This window comes from Botrytis porri (genome assembly GCF_014898465.1).
Source record: "Botrytis porri strain MUCL 3234 chromosome Unknown BPOR_001, whole genome shotgun sequence".
NCBI classification, from domain to species: Eukaryota; Fungi; Ascomycota; class Leotiomycetes; order Helotiales; family Sclerotiniaceae; genus Botrytis; species Botrytis porri.
In genome coordinates this window covers 341,104-364,151 of record NW_024066075.1, presented here as the reverse complement: position 1 = coordinate 364,151, position 23,048 = coordinate 341,104, and the positions used below count along the sequence as shown (strand labels likewise).

Sequence of the window (23,048 nt, the reverse complement as noted above, 5' to 3'; positions counted from 1 at the left end):
CAATAGGCCTGATAGGGCGAAAATCCCCTGCTAAATGAAGCCTGAAGCCCCGCAATTTGATGATGAAAATAGGCACGGATCTCACGCCATACATTAGAGTTGAGGCTGCTTTAGCAATTACACAACGTCATATCTCAAATTTGCAAAGCTTTTTCCTATTTATATGGCAAAAATGATTTTGGAGCTTTAATATAGCGGGGTATCCTCTCTATTTCACAATCATATCGCTAGGAAATCACCAACCCAGAAGCATTATGCCAGTTACCCGTTGTTGCGGACTCTTGGACCTGGTGGACGGCATGAGACTTGAGTTCCACTTCCGATGTCAAGAGTACTATCTACTCCACAGCAAAATGTGGAATGTGGGTGGGTCAATGATAGCTTCGACCGCATCTGATCATAGCTGACTTCATCTCCAAACCTTCAATTGGAGTTGTATCGATTCTTCTCACTTAAATAACGAGAAGGGATCATAAAGACAGTACTTGGAACAGAACAAATTCAGCATGAAAGCCTCACCACTGTTTGTCCTAGGGCTTGCTACAGTTCCTGCTGCCTCGCAAGCTCCAATTGGACAAAAGAACGATAGAAGGCCGAACATAGTGCTCGTTTTGACAGATGATCAGGATCTACATATGCAGTCAATTGATTATATGCCCTTATTAAAGAAGCATATAATTGATCAAGGAACCTTTTTCAAGCGTCATTACTGTACTACTGCAATATGTTGTCCTTCAAGAGTCACATTATGGACGGGAAAAAATGCTCATAACACAAATGTGACGGATGTAGCACCCCCTTATGGTCAGTGTTCGTCTCGGTCTTTTAGATAGCCCGGTAGCTGATGTATCAGATTAGGTGGATATCAAAAATTCGTTGAGCAGGGCTTCAACGACACATATCTCCCAGTATGGCTTCAAGATGCTGGATACAGCACTTTCTACACTGGGAAACTTTTTAATCATCACACTGTGAGCAATTGGAATAAACCCCATCCAGCTGGATGGACTTCTTCCGATTTTCTTTTGGATCCGTTTACATATCAATATTACAACTCCACATTTCAAAGAAATGAACATCCGCCTGTAAGTCACGAGGGCGAATACTCAACAGATGTCCTTGCTCAGAAGGCATACGGATTACTTGATGAAGGAGTACAATCCGGAAAGCCATTCTTTTTGGTCGCAGCGCCAATCGCCCCTCACGCGAATGTTGACCCGGGTGCGTTTAAGCCTGGAGAGGGAATCCTGATGGCAGTTCCTATTCCTGCCGAGAGACACAAGCATTTGTTTCCTGGTGCAAAAGTTCCAAGAAATGCCAATTTCAACCCAGATAAGGTAATTTATGTGTCTTAACTGAAGAAGCTCAAGTTAACCCTTTCATATAGCCTAGCGGAGCCTCATGGGTAAAACATCTGGATCAACTTACTGATGAGGTTATCGCTTACAACGATGAATTTTACCGAGCTCGTCTCCAAACCCTCCAAGCGGTAGATGAACTTATTGAAGGTCTTGTTGATCGACTGACTGATTATGATATTCTTGACAATACCTATTTTATCTTCTCAACCGACAATGGCTACCATATCTCTCAACATCGTCTAGCTCCAGGAAAGGAATGTGGGTTTGAGGAAGACATCAACATTCCTCTCGTCATCCGTGGCCCTAGAGTTCCACAAGGAGAGCAAACAAGTGTTGTGACTGCGCACACAGATCTTGCTCCCACGATCCTCAAGATTGCAAATGGCGATTGGAAAAGACAAGATTTAGACGGGAGCGTAATTCCTCTCGATCCACAAGGACTCAAAGATGCCGAGAATACCAGACAGGAACACGTGAATGTCGAATTCTGGGGAAAAGCACTTCCTGAAGGCATTCATCGATTTTCTCTCGATGATGGGAAGGTTGTCTACTATGGTCTCAACAACACCTACAAAGCTCTGCGTATAATTAGCGATAGCCATAATCTCTACTACTCTGTTTGGTGTACCAACGAACATGAGCTCTACGATTTAAGCACCGATCCTCATCAAACAAACAACATCTATCCTTCCTCGTCTATTGCAAGCGCTTCCACGCGTGGCAATCTCAATCTTCCCAAGCTCATTCCCCGTCTCGATGCTCTTCTCATGGTAACAAAATCTTGCAAAGGTAAAACGTGTGTACAACCTTGGTCGGTATTACATCCAGCCGGAAATGTAAGAACACTTGACGACGCTCTATCTCCTCGCTTTGATACATTCTATGCAGAAGATATGGCAGAAATAGTAGTTAGGTATGATAAATGCGAATTGGGATATATTGTAGATAGTGAAGGACCTCAGGAGGTATTTGCTTTCCAAGAGGATGGAGATAAGTGGGAATTGTAAGTTTATGCTGCAAGCATATTTCTATTAGTCTGTGTACATATCATATTATACGTCACTTCGAGACACGAAGGCGTTGGAGCGAGAAAATAAAATAAAATTAAATTAAATTCGAAATTCCATATATCTCCCTCTTCTCCTCTCCCACGTTCAAGATAAAAATTACCTAGTCAATACGTGTCAATACGGAAGTGCATATTGATCGATTTGATCATGATTGATTTTTTTGCCTTCTCCATTAGTTCATGGTAGAGAAGGGGCATAAATAAGATTACTTTGACAGAACTATCAAGTATGATATATTCTATTTATTCAATTACATGGAAGTCTCAACTTCTAAGTTATAAAAAAGGTGATTCGATTCGTAGTAGTAGTTAACTTGTCAGTGGGTGTGGCTTTACCAAGTAGTTATACGATTTTCATATCTTTTTCCCCCATAATAACCTTTAATCATGCAATCATCTGATAATTCCGGATCAAAGATTAAGAAAATATAGAAAGGATAACTCATTGCGGGGTTAACAGAGGACATAAAGCGTAGAAAGCATTGAAAGGTTTCCTATGATATAAAACTGGCTGTCATGCAATTCGCCCCCTCCCTCTTTCCTCATTCACCCGAAAAAAGAAAAACATCATTTCTATTCGACATTATAGATAAGGCAGATCCTGAATAGTAATTTCGCCAAGAAATTCCTCTTAAGCCTTTTTGAATCGTTTGTACAAAACAAACATAATCCCGAAGAGTACCACCGGCCGCCAAAGTATCTCGACAAAAAATATAAAAATCGCAACTACCAACCCTCCTATAGCCTGACGTACATTAAATGCTTCTGGTTCACGACGAATATCGAATTTGGTAATCATCGTATATCTCGGTATCAGGTCCCCTCTCTCGTCCGTAGCCCACCACGTATACGGCCACACAAACGCAAAGTACCACGTGAAGACCCCCCAAAAGAATGTCATCAAGCAGAGCCCGGCAAACCATTGCCGCCACAGGAAACAATTGGGACACACGTAGTTTTCGGGGGAGACAATGTTCTTGATTCCTTCGTTGCGAGCCGCAGCTCGTAGAATCTCGGTTCTGAAGGAGGGCAGTGGACAAATGTGCGTGTGTCCGGTTGTGCTCGCGGCTCGCGGATACGTGGGTGTGTTGGGGGTGAAGGGGGAGGAGGGCGAGAAGAGAAATGAAGGTGAGGAGGCGGTCCAGTCAGGACCGGATATCACGCGCGTGGGAAAGCGATGTCCACAACTATACACAAGGAAGATTTTCAGCTCCGGATCGTCTTTCTCGGGGAAATAGGATGGGTAGATGGGAATCCAGGATATGGGCTTTGGTCCTTGCCAGGTCCACTTCCAGAATAGCCAGGAGGGGGGAGGACGCTTCTTGTGCACATAGTAGTAGCCTTCTCCGGCTGTACTTTCTGTTTCGTCTGCGGATTTTGCGCGGCGAAAGCGCCACGTCCAGGGCTTGGTGTAGATTACTTTGTGCGGTGCTTTGTAGACGTAGAATTTGTTCTCGCCTGTTCCTGTCTGTGTTCTAGACGTCGGTGTGGGATCGGAGATACCAGCGGTGCTAGTTGGTGCATTGGGATCTCTCTCGCCTTGACGAGATTTCTGCGCAGCAACTTGGCTAAGGTTCTCTTCTATTTCCTGCTTATTCTTTTCGTCTGTAAATGCATGCACAGATTGACCCCCCCTGGCTTTGCTTTTTGGAACGGCAAATTCCCCTTCAGTCTCCAATTTATAAATGATGCTATTCCCCCTCTTTCTTCTCTCTCCTCCTCCTCCTCTTCTCTCCCCTCACTTTCTCTGTCATTTCCTCTTAATTCTCGGCCAACGTTCTTTATTACGCGCGTAGCTCTTTCATCTTCAAATTCAGATTCACTCCAAGACTCGGAAGATTCAACGGCTTCCGTAAGGGGATCGGGATTTTCGGCGGGCGAGTCAGCGGTGGGGAGCTCCTCAAGCGCAGGCAGAATTTGACTTTTCCCCAGCTCTTCTTTTTCTTCCTTCCTTTTTCCTGAAGTCGCATCTTCATATACATCTTCTCCTGCCATTTCTCCCCACGAACCCCGCTCGCGAAGATGTTCTTGCCATGGTTCTTGCATTTCTCCAATACTGTGTCCTGAAGTGTAGGCAGCCATGGATCCTTCTCCACTTTGTGGTCGTCTCCCTAGGGTACTCATGATGACTTTTTGAAAATTTATGTGTATTTCTGATATGATGATTCCCTAGTCCTTACGATTACTTAAAGCGAAGTAAAAGTAGTTAAGATTTGAGGTCTCAAAGAGAAGCAAGCTATAGCTATTGAAACCTCCACCGGAAGAAGATGTTCTTTGTACTGCCAATCGCGTCTTTGGAAGCGAAAAGGAATTCGGCTATTAGACGTTTGCGTTGATGAGTTCTTTGTTGAAATAATGCTACATAAGTACTAGCCACATTCTCAAACAAAGTAATTGTTCACTCAACTTTACATTTGCGAGGAGCAGTAAGTCAGTCTATCATCGAGGAAAAAGTAAAAAGTCACAAGTCACTATATACAAATTGATCAATTGATACTCTACTCTACACTCTGAGCAAACGAGAACAGCAGAATGAAATATCGCGGTAATTTATTCCGAAGCCCTGAAACCAACTCTAGACTACATTAGCGAGAATTTATAAGGCATGATGTTAATATGTGGTTTTTGTGATGCTAGAGTTACTGATGGAGCAGGAGAGCTAGCCCCAATTATTATTGTCCTCGTAGCTAGTTAGTACACTTCATCCAATCAATCTGTGAATACCCTCATATTCTAGCCCATGCTTCCCGCTACACTCTGTAGAGAGTCGCATCCGAAACACAAAAGAGTAAAATGTAGAACTTTCTAGAACATAAGAGCAACTCACCACAATCCACAACAAAGTTAACAAAGCGAGCAAAAAAAGAAGCAGAAAAAACAAGACCAAAAAATACATAAAACTATTTAGAGTATCGAAGTTTAATTTCAATTACCTACTCATACTATCACAATAAAGAATATACATATCAAACACTCGAATAAAACATTTCAATTCAAAATCTACATCAAATCCTCGTACCAAGTTTTCAGCAAAAGGGTTTATATACCCACTTACTGTAATTAATTATCTATATCATACTAGTAGTATAGGTCATAATATACAATAAAGCTATCGTATAATTATATAATCTCCAAATTTGATCGTATCAATATTACATAAACACTTCTTTTAAAACTCGTGAATAGGTAGGTCTGTGGTAGGAAAAGCACCACTTTCAGTCTCTCCCTTTTTAGGAATCAGAAGAAGTTGCAGCTGATGAATATTGAAAGAGGGGCGGGATCATCCTCGCAAGAGCAGAATAGTGATGAGCTTCCACCAAGAGCCACGGAGCCCAATATCAGAAGTACAAATCGACCGAGGGGAATAAGCATTGTGAGGATTGAAACTCCAGAGAACTTGGTTGAGAATCTTGATAGGAATCATTGATGTTTTGTCTACACAACCAGCACCACTGTATTCCGCTTTTGGGGCAAACTGGGGTACATTTAATCAGAGCAAGATCTCGTCGACGTAATCATCATCAGCGAATGAAAGCGTTCAGGATCTTCGAGACAAGCAGGATATCACCCTCACCTTCTACATCCATCAAGCATGATACGTCATGCAATGTATTTTCATCCGTGGGACAACAATCGAGGTAATCCCCCAAAACAATTGGTACGAGGAGAACCAAACAAACCTCACTCCTCAACCATCCCAGCCACGCATAAATCGCTCTCACAATCCACCAAATCTTCTCCGCATTCCAAATGTGTCAACTTCACACATGCATGCATGCCAAGCACCATTCTCCCATCGAAACCCCTCAAAATAGACCCTCACCAACATCTCCTGCAGAAGTCGGCCAAGTTCACAGCATGTGATTTATCAGGGTAAACCCACCAAGCAGACAACCCAACCCTATAGGAGGGAGTCCCTCGTGACCAAAAGGATATGCTTCACTCCCCTCCTCTCTCAATTACTCCGCACCTCTTTCAAACATAGTACAATCAAACTCTGATGAAATCCAATCCATCCACAGCATGCGAAAGAATATCCATTGAAAGCACTTGAACTCTGCGCTGTGCACGACATAGGATATCTATTTCCATTTCGATATCGATATCAGATTCAACGGCGAGCGAATAGATGATAAAACTTGAGAGCCCCGAGAATATCTCCAGGGAACCAACCATCTAGTCCGACGATATGCTTTCGATATGCTTTCTACCTGCTGGTACTACAGGGTAATTGCTTTGTAGAAGACAACCATATTCCATGCCTATTACCAGGTACATTCGTTACACTAGTAACGTTCATTATACATTCACAATCTATACATCATAGCATCGTGATACCTCTCCATCTCATACTCACATTCAAATAAACAAGAAACATCACGCTGAGCACTCATACCACACAATCAAAAACATGAATTATAGTCATCATATTATTCTCAAAAAGTAAAAGTAATTACAATAGAAAAGAAAGGGTTCCCCAACCAATCCATCCACCTCAACCTCAAGTATATATATCTTTACTCTGCCTCGACCTCATTATCATTAAACATAAAAAAATATTCCCGTTTCCATTCCTGGAAACCAAAATTTCTCTCCAGTGAGAGACTCACGACTTATATTATCAACCTTTTTGATTCGGTGAGAACATCTGCCATGATATCGGATAGGTGTTTGTCCAAGCAATCATAAGCTCGCTCTTTAAACAACCGAAGAATTACCCGTAACATTCCCCGTATTATTAAACGCGGGATCATTAACCGCATGGTTCGAGTTAATGGCTGTAGCAGCCGGAGTATTCTGTCCTTCGCGATAACCAGCATTATTCGTAACCGGAACATGTGCACCATCATGATGGGCACCATTATGATGACCACCATCCTTATCATGGAATGTAGTTGGCTGCTCATCGTAATCTCTGATATGTAGACCTAGATGCGCAGGATCGATATTGCGATGACCAAACAACAAGAGAGCACCAAAGCCAATCTTGGCAAGAACATCGAGAACACCGTAGAAGACTGCTTCCGAATCGGGGGCAATGACGTTTCCACCCTCGGAAAGACCCCAGGCGATAGGGTAGAGGAACCAGAGGAACATGGTGATGCCTCCACAAGTCCAGTATACTTTGTTGACTTCGCTGCCTAGAGCTTTGGCATGTTGAGCTCCGACGAAGAGAATGTTCCACGCAATACCAAAGAGAGCGGCCATGGCGAAGACGAAATATCCCCATTTATAAGAAGATGCAACGAGAGCACCAACGAGGCCGGTGATAATCATAATTTCGTCCAAGAAGATTGTAAACAATATCGTTGGCCATGGAAGGCCTGCAGTCAAAAGAATATCCAAAAGCAAAAGCTAAAAGCAGTATTATTAGCACTTGTCCAGACAAGAAGATAACAGCAGACAGTCTTACAGGAGTTGTGATGACCCAATCAATATATCTCACGTAGAAGATTTCCCGATATACACCACTGACTTTAGGATCGCTACGTTGGAATTCCTGAATGATGGAAGCGTAGCCCAAATTTGATGCCATGGTAAAGTACGCAATCGAGGCCGTCATGGTAATGGCGGCAGTAATATAATGGAAAACACGCTTGCTTCGTGGAACTCGGAAGCTCAAAGCCATGAAAATTATAGTTGCAAAGGCCATTGCAGCGGTGATAGCCCAGTACACATCACTTCCACGGGTTGTGATGTTGATATCGGTACTTGTTGGGTAGTGAAAAACATCTGGATTCGCGTGCAATGCATCATTGGCTCGTTTTTCAATCATGTTGATCGAAAGTATGGATATCAATAAAGGATTATTTCAACAAAAAAAAACAGTATGAGGGTGGTATATGTGAGAGTTGGACACAAGACTCCGTTTGGTTTTAAGATAGGACAACATATATAGCATACACATGAGCTGGATAAAGCGGCTCATAAAGAACTTCAAGACTCAGCTAACTGTCAAATCTTCGATCATACTATGATCAGCGACATCGACATCATCAAACTGCCGGTACTGCCATCGACACTGGATCGGGACTTCAAAATCTAGATGACAAGACGCGAGCAAAAAAACAAGAATCGGCACATAAAAGCTTGATTTGAAGGCAAGAGAGTTTTTGGATATACCTAGGTAGATCTACCTACTTGGTACCTCCCACACGAAAACGAGGGGAGACGGAGAATTTGTCGTCAACAATGCATATTCAATTGTACCTATTCTGGCTAGAGAATATATTATAGTGGCCATCATTACAGCTTTTTGTGGAAATGATAGCAGCGAATATGTCATCAATTGAGAATTGATTCGACGACTCGAACATGTAAAAACAATGACAAGATGAGGAAATTTCCCAGGGGTCCGAGAACCATTCAAACGCCCACCTACGAAGTAGTACCTACTAGGTAGACAGCGAATAATGGAGATTCTCGGTTGAGAATCGGGATTGGAGTAAGATAGAGATGTCATAGACTTTGACGTACAGTAACAAGTTAATTACCACTCTCAACTCCGTACAAGCAAGCGCACAGACTTCGATAACTGCATCCCATGGTGGAAAAACCAAAAACCAAAAACCAAAAACCGCAAATCTCAATGAACTAACTAATTACTCTGTACGGTACCATGATCCATGATCCATCATCCATCCATCCCACAAAAAAACAGACCCACCAAACAAAAGCTTGTTTTTGATCCGTGACGGAAACGTTCTAGACCTATCAAAGCATCAAAGAGCATGCATATATCTTTCTACAAATCGTTCCATCTCCTCACCATCGTACTCTATAGTGCGAGGCCCAGAGTTCAAAAGTAAATAATAATAAAAGTCATCTCAACAAATAGAAGTCGCTCCCGTGCCTTCCGAGGCTCCGAATATTAAAAGTCATTACACCACATGAACAATCAAATCCTTTTCAAAGGGTACCTACCACCCGATGTGACCCCCAATTACTCAATCGATGTCTTCTTGACATGAACCTGGAAAAAGGGCAGTCGAGGGCTATTTGGCAACTGAGGGGTTGAACACCTGATTAAAAAGAACTTGGACGTTAAACTCTCAAATAAGCACAGCTATGATACGTTAATCCGGATGGCAGTTGCTTGAGTGGGCTGACTCGCATGTGAACTGGTGACGAGATGACTTGATGACATACCTACTGTAATGACCTAATCTAGGCAAAAGTAAACCATTGTAGGTCTGGAAGAGGTCCGCTAGATGCCGACACTAGTCTTTGCGGGCCTCTAAAATCTACTCAGTAATAACTTTATTTTGACCTAACATATTACTATGTAATTGATATTGATCATCTTGAAAATGGATAGGACGACAAAAAGATGGATATCGGATAGTTATTGTAGTGGCACTGTGGCAATTATAACGCTGTCTCGGTTCCGCATGTCCTCTTCGTCTCTCCATCTCACGAAACTCTCATATTACCATTAATGTACCCCGTCGTAAATATCAACGCTATCAATGCCAATATGAAGATTCCAAAATTACTCGACATCATTCCTTGCCTAACAATTCTATCCAGGTTTCTCGTCCCTTTCCCTTGTATGACCCCCTCATCGGAAACCACGTTGCTTTTTTCTTTCCATGGACACTGCATCCTCAAGTCGTCCAAGATTTGTGTACTTGTAATCTTTGCTCCTCCCAGAACAATAGGTACGCCGGTTCCTGGATGCGTCGATGCACCTACGAAATATACACCCTTAACCTCGGGATGTTTAGTTTTGGGGCGAAATGCGAGGACATTAAAGAAAGAATGAGAAAGTCCGAGAATGGATCCTTTGTCTAAATTAAATCGCGATTCCCATGATGTAGGCGTATTCAGTTCCTCATGAACAATCAATGGCTCGATCGGCTCACATTTCGTTCGTGATTCTATCGTTTGCAGTATCCTTCGCCGAGTAGACTGTACGATAGACTCCCAATCTTGTTCTTTTGGAATGCCAGTACCAGATGTGGCAGAGCCGTCGCCTTGAGGATGATTGGGCGTAGCCGAATTCAGAAGATGGCCAACGGGAACGAGAACTACAATGGAATCTTTACCTGTCGGGGCGGCAGTTGGATCAATTCTCGAGGGTACGTTCACGTAGAATGAAGGCTCGTCAGGAATAGACTGCCTATCAAAGATAGAGTCGAATGAATCGCGATATTCATCTGCGAGAAATATATTGTGGGTATTTAGTTGTGGAATTTTCTTAGAGAGAGCCCAGTAGAAAGAAATGGAACTACAAGAGCCCGTTCGTTTTTGTAAAGATTTGGCGTAGGAATTGGATTTGGAGGTCGGGAATAGATTATTGTAGGCATAGACGAGGTCGGCATTAATAACGACGAGATCTGCATTGAGCTTTTTGCCGGAAGATAAAAGAACTCCTGTTGTAGTTTTGCCATCGTCAGACGTTAATACCGAATCCACTGCTGAATTGAGTTGTATATCGACTCCTAATCTCTCGCATATGCAGACGAGAGCCTCAACGACAGCATGAAACCCACCCACCGGGTACCAAATACCTTCAGCGAGCTCCGTATATTGAAGAAGGGAATATGTGCCAGGAGCATCGAATGGAGACATCCCCATATACATACTCCCGAAGGTAAAAACCCGTCTTAATCTCTCCGTCCAAAAGTACTTTGAAGCTCGAGAGTATATACTTTCGAAAGGATGAAGAGCAAAGACGTTGAAAAGAAAGCTAGGTCGTAGCATGTTGAATATCGATGTGAAGTTCTTGTGCAAAACTTCCCGCACACTCAATTCATAATGCCGATGAGCTTCTCCAAGCCATTGCAAATATCTTTCAAACCCATCCTTTCCTTCCCATTTCTCAATCTCTCGCTTCATTACACTCGCATCCGTACTGAGTTCGAACTTCTCTCCATCTCCGAACCACAAATTGTAATTAGGCTCGCATTTTAGTAGCTCTACCCCTTCGTCTTCGAGTGAAGTGTCGAGATCGTGGAATGTTTCTTTAAACATCTTTGGTAAAAGTAAAAGGGAAGGCCCTTGATCGAATCGATATCCCTCATGATGAATTAAGCTGCATCGACCGCCCGTAAAGTTGTTCTTTTCAAGTACTGTGACAGACAAGCCGGCTTTCGCCAATCGTGCTGCCGTTGCAATGCCACCGACTCCGGCACCTATTGTCCAAAAGCATTATTAGTCCACGAACTACCAACCTATGGTTGAGATAACGTGCATGGGAAGAGGGGAGAGGGGTAAAACAGGGGTAAATCAAATTAGAACTCACCAACCACAATGGCAGTTTTCTTCGTTTCTGCGGTCGCCATCATAAGTTTCTGGTAACGGAATGGAAACGTTTTGGTACGAAGACCAGTAGAACACGAGATTATTCACATGTTGAATGAATAGGTCGTGATTACCTATCCAGGCAATATGTACCTAGTACCTGAAATGGGTCGATGAGAGATAATGTTTGATTTCACTTCGTACGTTCCGATAGTGCAAGATCGAAGTGTCATCCAAATTTTGAGTGGGCATCGTCAATTGCCATTATTCCGTTTGGAATGATCCGAGCTCAACCTCCTCGGATACCCCAGGTGCCAAGCCAAATCATACGATGTACTTCGTACTTACTGTACATCGTACTCGTACTATAGAACGAAAACATCAATTTGATATATTACATAACAAAACCGCAGCACACAGAATCTTTGTACCGGAAAGTCCGGAATACGATTATATAATATTAATGGTATCTCAAACGTATTAACCTTGTCTCAAGGCCTTCCATGCAACTCCTAAACGCCTCAGTGTCGGTACTGTTGCCCGACCTGTAGTGACTATGTACTCATTTTCTTCCAAGACCCTTCCTATCTCAACATAGCTTTCAACAGCAACTCTCATTGACATTCTAGCGTCTTCTGGGATTTGTTCGATAGCAGGGCGAGCCTCCCGATAGATGGCAAACCCCTTTTTCAACAATCTGCCTCTGAGCTTGTCAATGATTGGCCCGGTAGGATTTTCCACAACATCCTGAGGCTTCAACCCTTCTTCCTCGAGCCAGGAAGTCGGAAGGTAGACTCTTCCGATTTCAGCATCCGTTGTTACATCTCTACAGATGTTGATGTACTGTAGAGCTATTCCCATGCGGGCCCCAGCTTGAATTAGCTCGTCACGTCTGTGTGATAGCACGGTAGCAGAAGTATGATAGAAAACTAGTTCCAAGCACATCTCAGCTACTGTCCCAGCAACTCTTCTGCTATATATCGTAAGATTATGCTCATCTCTGATAGGAAATTCACCAGTCTTTTTGTACTGATTTGCTTGATGAAATTGTAAATCCGTCTTGAATCCTTCCAGTAACTCGTACAAAGGCTTGGAAGATAGAATATGAGTTGGTAGAAGGCGAAGTGTTCGATATAAAGATGGTGAAAACCCATTTTGAATGTATTTATCAACGTCAGAACGGCATGAAGCAGCCATATTGGCCGTTTCTTTTGATGCATACACTAGGTCAAGGTAGTGAGTGAGTTTGGCGATCCATTCCCGAGCCTCAGCATCAGTGTTGTTTGCATCATCAACAAGATCATCAGCAACTCTACAAAAAGAGTATCTAATCCAAATTAGCAATATTCAAAACAAAATTCATCACAGTACTGTAGGAAAGCTATACATACAACAGGATCAAGTCAATTCGAAGACGGCCGTGAAAGACGGAGCTTGCCAGATAAAAACTTCTGCTCTTTTGTCTCAGTAGCTCCGCAGCCTCTTGAATACCTGCAATTCGAAGGTTATCATACTTGCGTGTGTCTGTTAAAAGTGCACACACCAGCATTTTGGGAGAAGGACAGTCAGGAACAGTCGGGAACAAGGTAGGAAACGTAAACAAAATAGCCAATGCATGATCGAAAGCGATGAGACCAAACACAATAAGTATGTTGGTTGCAAGAAAAAACACAGCTTCTTCTATGTCAAGGCCATCCCATAAGTGCAGACCTAATTTCGTCCCTGTTTCGATGCTCCACGTGCCTCTTTTCAATGCCAATGTATCAACTATCCATAAATATAGAGTGGATAGAGTAATTGGCAATAGAGTAGTTGTGTAGGGAAGTCTAATCAAGAATGCGTGAGATAGACTCCATAGTAGTAGGGCAAATGGCCCTGCCCAAGCCAGAATCAATCCTAAATACGTTCCTTTGGCATCTTGCACGATGAGAGAGCCTCCTGTTAAGATCAGACATCCAATAATTAGTTGGCCCGAATTTCGCGCAGATTTCAAAGAAACCGACAGAGCCAGAGGGACCCAAGGTTTCCGTTTCTTTTCACCCGGACGTTCCCAGCCCCCAAGATAGGTCGAATGAAAGACTGGTTTGCTCAAGAGCAAGTAGAGAAGACTGGTATTGTATGTCTGTATCACAAAGAAAAATAGTTCTTCGGCGGGGATCAAAAATAGTTTGGGACCAATGATCACATTAGGTGGATATGTCCATATTTTTCGCTTTATGAGATATGAATCCCAAGGAATGGTTGAAACGACAGCAATAGCTATGAGGAACAGAATCTTGTAGAGATCTATCCGCTGGATGAAAGGCCGATAAATGAATGTTAAGATGATGGCTGGCGGGATATTATATTTGAGATGGCTTGATAGTGGTCAGTATCCCATTCGAGATATAGGGGTTGGTGTACTAACACTAAGGCATATTCGAAGCCCATTTTGACGTGGGGAAAAGTTAAAATTGATGGTACCCAGATCTGCAGAGTGTAGACATCTCTATACAAAACCCAAGACTAGAGACTCTATCTAGACTCTAGAGATAGAAAACGGAAGAAGTGATGCGGGGAGACTAAGAGGTAATATGGGATGAGAAGAGATTTCTCACTAATTGGGATTGAATGAAGAAAAGTTGGAACGGAAGTGACATCCCAGTAAAGCAGCAAAAGCTGGTAAAACGGAAGAAAGGTAGTAAGCACCTGGGAGGTAGTAAAGTGGTAGAAACCTAGATTCGCGGCTTGGGCATTTCCGCTGGTAGAATGTATGGTGTATGCGGTTACAGGAAGGGGGCTCATAATGGTTCAATGCCTAGGTACCCAGATACCTACTAATAAGGTCAAGTGAGGTGTATTGCGGCACCTTCCGGGGGTTTTATGCTATACTAACTATACTTACTGTACTATACTATACTACTCTGAACAAAATAGACTAATGATAACAACAACATCAGTAGATTTTCTTTTTCTTTTTTGATCTAGTGTTGTTGTCATTAGTCCGTTATGAGTTTAGTATTGATGCTAGCTGAGTCATCCTCGCGCTTGTTGCCCGGATAACATATTTTTCCAGTGTGTCGACGAGGTAGATAATAGACAGCCATGGAACAATGAGTTGATGTAAAGCTTGAATTTCGGGAGATACGATATAGTATTATAGGTATATATCAGATATATATCACTAGGTAGTAGGTGTGGTAGGTCGCTGAGATAGTACGGATACATAGGTACAGTAAGTAATGAATATTACCTAGGTACGAAGTAACCAACATCAAGAAAGTGGTGGTGCGTCACGGAATATAATCCTTGTCAATGATTAATAATAAGTTTCATAAGTTTCATGTCGTCATTACTTTTGTATCTTTGATGTATTATGTAATCTCCGATTGATTGCTCTTCTTGTCGGAAAGGACGATCTCTTCCTTCACTTCCCCATCTCATCATTCATCATTCATCCGAGTTTCCCATCAACAATTCCCATCAGTCCTTTCCGAGCTATGTAAGATCTTAGTAAGCTCAATCTCGATCGCGATTGCCTAGTACATCGTAGAGAAGGTATCAGGCCATTGGTCATTGCATCGTTCATTGCATCGTATGCTAAAAGTAACAGGGTGTCGTCATACCTCACATGTTCCTTCTCCTCTAGCACTCTGCACTCTGCACTCTGCACTCTACCTTGATTAACTACCGCTCCATTCTATGTTCTATTCTTTTCATTTGTCAAGGGGCGAGGGGTCATCCTAAACCCTTCGCCCCGACGGAGGTAAAAACACAAAGAGCTTCCATGAGAGAAATTAAGTAGCTCCTTTCTAAATCTACACTAATCGCCTACATACCGTAATATCACACCAACTTATCTTAAGGAAAACTCTTCACAATTGTTACCGTATCTACGCATTCCTTAGGTACCTACCTATATCACACTCATGTCAATTCATCATCACTGTTATTAAATCAATTCATTCTCCATATGTTCATGTTAAGGAAATCTCAATCACAGTATTTCTTCGACTCTGCTGTTCATGACGTGCGTCAATGAGAAAAAGAACGCGTTGAGGAAACAACATCCATATCTTCATGGAAACTTTGCACCGATACATCGCACACAACCTTTGACACCTTGTAACTACACTGGTGTCATACCAAAGGAATTGGCAGGCGGGGAATACGTACGCAATGGAGGAAACCCAGTGACAAACGAAGATCTGGGTAGGGATGCACATTGGTTCGATGGCGATGGCATGCTCAGTGGTGTAGCATTTCGAAAAGCGGAGGATGGTAGTGCACATCCGTACTTTGTCAATCAATACATCCTTACCGATGCATACCTCTCGAGCATCTCCACGCCATCTCTCCGTTTGCCTATCCTTCCGAGCATAGCTACGCTGGTCAATCCCGCCTCAACTCTTCTCACGATTATTCTGCGCATATTCCGAACTATTTTCCTTGTCATCCTCTCCAATCTACCTGGATCTGCAAAGGCAATCAAAAAGATCAGCGTAGCAAATACCAGTGTACTATACCATGATGGCAGAGCCTTAGCAACATGCGAGAGTGGACCGCCGATGCGTCTTTCCTTACCAGGCTTAGAGACTGTTGGCTGGTACGATGGTGTTCGAGCAGAAGGAGAGCCGATCACAGACACAAAGTCTGGCGAAGTCTTTGGTGGAAGTGGACTCATTGGTTTCATGAAGGAATGGACAACAGCACATCCTAGAATCGATCCTATCACGAACGAGCTTATCCTATTTCATTCTACATTCGTTACACCATTTGTACATTATTCTATTATACCTAGTACACATCATAATAATTCTCCTAATAAGCTTCCACGACTCGTCAACGCAACTGTCCCTGGAGTCAAATCCGCAAAGATGATGCATGATTTTGGTGTATCCCTTAGTCATACCATAATCATGGATCTCCCTCTTTCGCTTGATCCTATGAATCTTGCCCGTAACGAACCTGTGGTCTCATATGAACCATCCGGGATTTCCAGGTTTGGTGTTTTCCCGAGATGGAAACCTGAGCATATTCGATGGTTTGAAACAAATGCTTGCTGCATCTTTCACACTGCTAATAGCTGGGACGAAACCACCACCAATACATCTACCAAAAGCGAGGAAACATTATCAGTCAACATGCTAGCTTGCCGGTTGACAAGTGCTTCGCTAGTCTTTAGCGCAGGTGATGTTGCAGCTCCCATTCCGAAAGACAACCCATTGACTGCCCCAATTGAAGAAGAACAATGTCGATTATACTATTATCGATTTCCACTCACCGATTTGGAGAATGGTATAAGCCATCAGTTTGCTCTCTCATCGATACCGTTTGAATTTCCTTCAATACGTGAATCTTTATCCATGGCCGAAGCTCAGTATGTTTACGGCTGCTCAGTATCAGATGGCACATTTGGAGCTGCTCTTGGTCGTGCTGTCAAAATCGATTCACTCGTCAAAATAGATGTTCTCGCGTTAATCGCTCGTGGAAAAGAGACGAATCAAACCCCCATTACAGGCTGTGTTGATATACGAACGGTCACTGAAATTCTTGCTTCGAACGATCCAAATGATCCCATTAAAATCTTTAAGCTGCCACAAGGTTTCTACGCCCAAGAGTCAAGATTTGTACCACGAGAAAATGGCAAGACTGAAGATGACGGCTGGATACTTTCTTATGTCTTCGATGAAGCTCAACTTGATGAGCATAATGTTGCAGGCCCTCAAGCCAAAAGTGAACTTTGGGTTATCGATGCGAGGGATATGAAAACTGTTGTGTGTAAAATACACCTTCCACAGCGAGTTCCGTATGGATTACATGGAGCTTGGTTCAGTGAGAAGGAAATTGAGAATCAACGACCAATAGAAACTATTCGACATCTCCCCTTGAAGAGGAAAATTGACAGTCATGAGAGCCTATGGATGCATTCATGGATGTCGATACGGATGTGGCTCTTGGAGAAGATTGGATGATGATTCACGAAGAATTCATTCTGTATCAATGCTTTATATACCCTTGAATGTCGTTCTTAAATGGCGTCTAATTGATGATCTTTCTGTTGAATCAAAAGCTGCAAAGGTATTCTCTTGGATAGATACAAACAATAGTGTTCAAATCATAATATCTCCAAACGCATTTTCCTCCTACATAATTATCTGTGCAGTCTCAAATGCTTCATCCCATTAACTTATAAATCTAGATCCATCGATACTTAACATGAAACGTGATGTTTCCATGGTGGATCCTCGGAAATTTATGCTGCTTTTAAATGTGCGAAAAGTATGATGACAATTTGAGATGAAAATTGTGGTGAGAGTGAGAGGGAGGTGGAAAAGCGGCGGGGGAGTGCTTCGGGGAGATATCCTGTGGTTCTTGGGTGAGGTATAGAGGTGAGGGAGGGAGGGAGGGAGGGAGGTGAGGACGGGGGAGAGGTAGGGTAGGCAAGAGGACACAAGGTAGGGAAGGTAGAGAACTGGGAAGGGAAGGGGAAGGGAGGCGAGCCGGGAATTGTTTTGGGTTAAGTTTGTTTATGCGTTGGGTTGGACTTGTCGGGAGGGTACAGTGAGTGTACAGTGCGAGAAGTGTAGTTGCCTAGGTAGAGGATCTGAGGATCTGAGGATCTGGGGATGGATGTTGGATGTTGGATTTTGAATGGATGGAGAGGGGTTATTTGGTTTTCCGTGGTGTACCTAGGTATCTAGAGTAGGAGGTGATTAGGTAGGTGTCTAGGTAGGTAGGGCATAGAACCGAAAATGAAAATGAAGATCTTTTTCTTATTCCTGTATTTAAAATAAATTGTTTTGAATTAAGCTTATTTTATGGTTTGGAAATTGGATCTTTGGGATTGAATCGTTTTTATGTTATAGTAGGTAATGGTATTTTGTAGGTTGGTAGATATTAAGATGTTGTAAGATCTTACGTGTGTGTAACCTTACCCATATAAAATAAAGCCTTCTCCTATTAATAATAATCGAATGTTTCTAACCTTCACATTCTACAAACCAGCTCGTTGCTTTTATCCATGCCCATAATAATTCCTTTTATCAAGGATATGTTTTAACCTTCGTGTCCGTTTCATCTGAAATGCAGCAAATTTCCCCACACTCACTACTGCGGTCTAGTACCTCGTTCCTTTTCCAGGGGCTGTTCGCCTGGTCCGCTCGGGAAATCAAAATATATTAATGAATTGATTCATTTGGAAACATCACAGAATATTTGTCCACTTGCTTGCTTGCTTGCATGGTGTGATAATCTTAGTAGATCACGGCAGGCATTGATGGGATGGATGGGGCCCGGCGGTAATTGGCTTGGGGGTGTTCGTACAAACTTCCAATAAAGATGAAATATAATCGCTTTCGTTCGTGATGCGAATACTTCTTTTCTGCATCAACCCCCCTTCTTTTCTTATCTATTCTAGATCTTTTTTTTCCCCTGGAGAACAGAAGTTCTTCATCGTCGGTCTTTCCTACAAAAATTTACATACGCGCAATCATGCGTTCCACACTCTTTTATTCCGTGCTTGCCAGTGGCATCACTTCTGCTCTTGGAGATGCGAGCATTTCCACTTTTCCAAACTCTCTCGCTTTAGCTGCGAACTTCGATCCTATCAAGTCGGCCTACTGGACGGGTCTTCCTCACCATCGTCGAACCCCCTTCTCCGTCTCGCCAGATGGAAATTCGGCCTATCTTGCCTACCTCGATAGTACCTATGCAAAAGTATACGTGCAACAAGTTTCTCTCACAGATTTCAGCGCCGTCGGTGAGGCCGTTGCGATTACCGCTTATGAAGCTACCGGATTGGTGGCGCAGAATGATGGGTTTGCCTTGATGGCAACGGTGAATGCGACGGGGACGACTGATCTTCCTACAGATGGATCACCTATTGTTTCGATCATCAGATATACGAATGGGACGAAGACGTGGGAAACGGCGTTAAATGGTCCAGGAGTTCACCCTTCGGATATGTTGACTTCGACTCCGGATGCTAATGGTGATCTTGTTTATTCTGCTACTGCTGGTCTTTATGCTGGATATTTCGTCGTGGAGGGTATGTATTTTATTCTTCTTCTGTTTGATGGCGTACACGTTTAATAGATATTCATAGCCTATACTACCGATTATGCTGGTCATTTCGGTGATTCCATTCAATACGTCAATGACGATGGTGTTCTCCAAACTATCTCCGGTGCAAGTAGCAGTTTCGGTTGCTCCCACAACACCGGTATTGGTATCGAAGCTGCAGATACCGCTCCCTTTGCCAGTGTCTGCGCTGAAGATCAAGGCGATATCTGGTTGAACACCGAAACGCAATATATGTCCGGTCAAAAAATCGCTAACGAGAACACCACCAATGGTGTCAGTGGTGAACCCATGGGCGGCATGTCCGGATCTTACTCTAACTTGGCCTCGATCCCAGGCTCCGATGGATATATCTTCGCATGGCAATCACGCGGCGCTCTCGATCTTACCCTTAACGAATGGATGGGAACCGGATATACTCAATGCTCACCCAGATGGCTCAACCACAACGTCGCCATCTCCGTCATGACAGATAAAAAAACCCTCGCCGCAGCCGAAGCTTCTTCCACCGTGGGCGCCGCAGAAGGCGATACCCAAGTCACCTGGCTCACCTATTCCTCCACCGACGATCACCAAAACGTCCACATCGCCGCCGTCAACCCCCAATACTCCATCGTCACCTACGAAACCCTCACTTCCCCCGACTGTCAGCCAGTTCCCATGGGTTGCTCAGGCACATACGCCGGTACCTCTTTCCAAGTCATCGATAACACGGGCGCAAAAGTTGGATCGGCCGTCGTCTCCACGGAAGCTTTTGTCAGTGGTGATATCGTTACCATCGGTACCGATAAGGTTTGCTGGCCGTATGTCGATATGACGTGGGATTTGAGCACGGAAAAGAGTAGCGGAACCCCAGTGTCGAAAATTTCTTTCGCTTGTGCTACTTTGAGCGGTAACTCGAATACTACTGCTTCTTCTTCTTCTGTAGTTGCTAGCTCTAGCTCGGCCGCTGCAGTCGTAGCATCTGCTTCTTCCGCACACATCGCTATCGTTTCTTCCTCCGCCTCATCCTCCTCCGCATCTCCACCCATTGCACTCTCTGCCCCCTCAGCAGCCGGTCTCGAAATCTCTAGCTCAGCTCCATCTTCAGCTTCAGCCTCCGCTTCCCTCATCGCGCCAGTTTCCTCAGCAGCAGCGATTTCCACCCCCGTCCCTGCGAGCACAACTCTCGCGACCAAAACGAGAAGTAAGCATGGTAAATCTGCGCATACGTATGTAGCTACTTCGTTGGTGGTTGAGTCGGTGGCGTCGATTTCGACTGGTACTTCTAGTGCGGGTGGAGAGTCCGCTAGGGAGGTGAGTGGGGTTGTGTGGGTGGATGCGGATGAGTGTGAGGGGGAGGAGTATTAGATGAGAGGCGAGGAGGGGGATGGTGGTTAGATAGGGAATGAGGAGTTGAAGATGGGTTGGAGATGAAGGAGGGGGAATAGCGAGGGAAGGAGGGAAGGAAGGAAGGAAGGAAGGAAGGAAGGGCTAAGGTGGAAATTCATGTTTATATTCATGTATATATATTATTTGGTTATGATGAAAATATGCTTGAATAGATATGCTATATCTATATCTATATCTATATCTATATCTATATCTATATCTATACATTACAAAACACAACATCACATCACATAATATATATACACATTCCTCTCCAATAAAAATCCATTCCACATACTCAAAAACCAACTCCCCTATCTTCTCATTCCCATTAACTCTCTCCCCCTTCCCTCCCCTCCTTTTATTTTCTCCGGGCTAGGATTGAGAATTCAAGATTGAAATGAGTTGAGATTTTAAGAGGATTACTTACTCATCTAGAAATTAGATAGTTTTATCGAATACTGTAATTCTGTTTTTTGGTGTGGTGGTATGGTATAGTATAATATAGTATAGTATGGTATAGTATAGTATAATATGGTATGATATAATATAATAATATTTTTATATGTATATTGCGGACTTGGCATGAATGGAGTAGTGAGGTTAGGATGGACGGTGATGTGGAGTGTGTTTGGATGAATTTGAGTTGTTTGGTTTGTTGTGTATTTGTTTGTATTTGATACAAGGTATGAGTAGGGATATGAGTATATGAGTATAGAGATCAATAAATATAATATATAAACACTAACAAGCTCGACACAGAAAGAGAAATGAGTATATACGAAGTACTTTCACTGTCTTTTTTTTTTCTTATAGGAAAAGAGAATAGAGGGTTAGATTAGATTAAATAAAGTAGAATTAAAATTGATAGATATATATTTGAAATGGGCGGATGTTGTGGGGAGTGTGAGGGTTAGAATATGGAGTATAGGGGGAGATGATGGAAGAGAGAGAGGGGGGATGTTTTGTTGATATGGGTTTACTGATCTGTGTATTATATATATATATGTGTGTGTGTGTGAAAATGGCTACTTCTTTAACTTGTCATGTGTTTTTGAAAAAGGAGATGAAGTGGTGATGGCGTTGGATTGGATTTGGGTGTGTGTAATGTGTAGTAATTAGTAATATATGAAGATAGAACTCAAACAATACCACCATTCCTACAACTCTACAACTCTGCCCATGCAGTAATCAATATCTAAACAAAGAGTAGAGAATCTTCTCTTATACGGATGAAATATACAAATGATAAGAAAACTCATCTTACAATAAATATATCTTTCCAACATCTATAATCCACCGCATCGTTATGTTGATAATTCGATACAACCTCTTGAAAGAAAATGTAAGATTACTACAAATAAGAAATCATCATCACCAAAGGTAGATTTTCTTACACTTGGGTAATAGAATGGATCGAATTTGTGATCTCAAAATTGATTATTCAGTAGGTGTATATATACTGCCATGTGAATAGCCTTCTCATGAATGAAAACTAAACCCTGATATCAAATCGTAACAGGGAAAGGCATACCGGATATTTATATCCAAGTATAGACTTCATCGTCCTCGTGGATACAAGTGATTAAGAAGGGGAAGGGGAAGGGGAAGGGGGAGAATACTTTACCTACCCACCTACCTACCATCATCTCCGCGCCATCCTGAATACCCAGGTACCCAAGACAAATAAATACCACACAGCAGCATCATCCCCATCATCCGCATCTCAGAAAATCATTCCAAATCCTCTCTCGCGTTCCGAGTCCTGAGTCCAAGCACATTTCCCCTCCTCACCTCACCTCCTCACCACTCCACTTCCCCGCCGCGCCTTCCGCTTGAACCACAAACCGAGGATATCTATCTATATCCCTATTCAAATCCATCTATGAAACGAGACGAGAAGCGGACGCCATGATGCTATGATGCTATACTATTCTATA

At 42.9% G+C, this 23,048-nt stretch overlaps 7 protein-coding genes across 7 annotated transcripts; 3 read left to right on the top strand and 4 right to left on the bottom strand.

Annotated features, from left to right (window-relative positions):
* Positions 1–506: 506 nt before the first annotated feature.
* On the top strand, positions 507–2,368 carry EAF01_000118 (uncharacterized protein; the record flags this gene model as incomplete). The annotated part of the gene is made up of 3 exons (XM_038908368.1): positions 507–804; positions 859–1,337; positions 1,388–2,368. 3 exons carry the CDS (start codon positions 507–509, stop codon positions 2,366–2,368), a joined length of 1,758 nt encoding a protein of 585 aa, XP_038775274.1.
* Positions 2,369–3,061: 693 nt separating this feature from the next.
* Positions 3,062–4,554, bottom strand: EAF01_000117 (uncharacterized protein; the record flags this gene model as incomplete). The annotated part of the gene is made up of 2 exons (XM_038908367.1): positions 3,062–4,095; positions 4,173–4,554. 2 exons carry the CDS (start codon positions 4,552–4,554, stop codon positions 3,062–3,064), a joined length of 1,416 nt encoding a protein of 471 aa, XP_038775273.1.
* Positions 4,555–7,128: 2,574 nt separating this feature from the next.
* On the bottom strand, positions 7,129–8,206 carry EAF01_000116 (uncharacterized protein; the record flags this gene model as incomplete). The annotated part of the gene is made up of 2 exons (XM_038908366.1): positions 7,129–7,785; positions 7,844–8,206. 2 exons carry the CDS (start codon positions 8,204–8,206, stop codon positions 7,129–7,131), a joined length of 1,020 nt encoding a protein of 339 aa, XP_038775272.1.
* A 1,637-nt stretch (positions 8,207–9,843) lies between these two features.
* Positions 9,844–11,717, bottom strand: EAF01_000115 (uncharacterized protein; the record flags this gene model as incomplete). The annotated part of the gene is made up of 2 exons (XM_038908365.1): positions 9,844–11,567; positions 11,678–11,717. 2 exons carry the CDS (start codon positions 11,715–11,717, stop codon positions 9,844–9,846), a joined length of 1,764 nt encoding a protein of 587 aa, XP_038775271.1.
* Positions 11,718–12,156: 439 nt separating this feature from the next.
* On the bottom strand, positions 12,157–14,106 carry EAF01_000114 (uncharacterized protein; the record flags this gene model as incomplete). The annotated part of the gene is made up of 3 exons (XM_038908364.1): positions 12,157–13,003; positions 13,068–14,033; positions 14,084–14,106. 3 exons carry the CDS (start codon positions 14,104–14,106, stop codon positions 12,157–12,159), a joined length of 1,836 nt encoding a protein of 611 aa, XP_038775270.1.
* A 1,574-nt stretch (positions 14,107–15,680) lies between these two features.
* Positions 15,681–17,630, top strand: EAF01_000113 (uncharacterized protein; the record flags this gene model as incomplete). The annotated part of the gene is made up of 1 exon (XM_038908363.1): positions 15,681–17,630. One exon carries the CDS (start codon positions 15,681–15,683, stop codon positions 17,628–17,630), a length of 1,950 nt encoding a protein of 649 aa, XP_038775269.1.
* A 1,519-nt stretch (positions 17,631–19,149) lies between these two features.
* On the top strand, positions 19,150–21,087 carry EAF01_000112 (uncharacterized protein; the record flags this gene model as incomplete). Its single annotated transcript, XM_038908362.1, has 2 exons — positions 19,150–19,705; positions 19,763–21,087. 2 exons carry the CDS (start codon positions 19,150–19,152, stop codon positions 21,085–21,087), a joined length of 1,881 nt encoding a protein of 626 aa, XP_038775268.1.
* Positions 21,088–23,048: the final 1,961 nt, after the last annotated feature.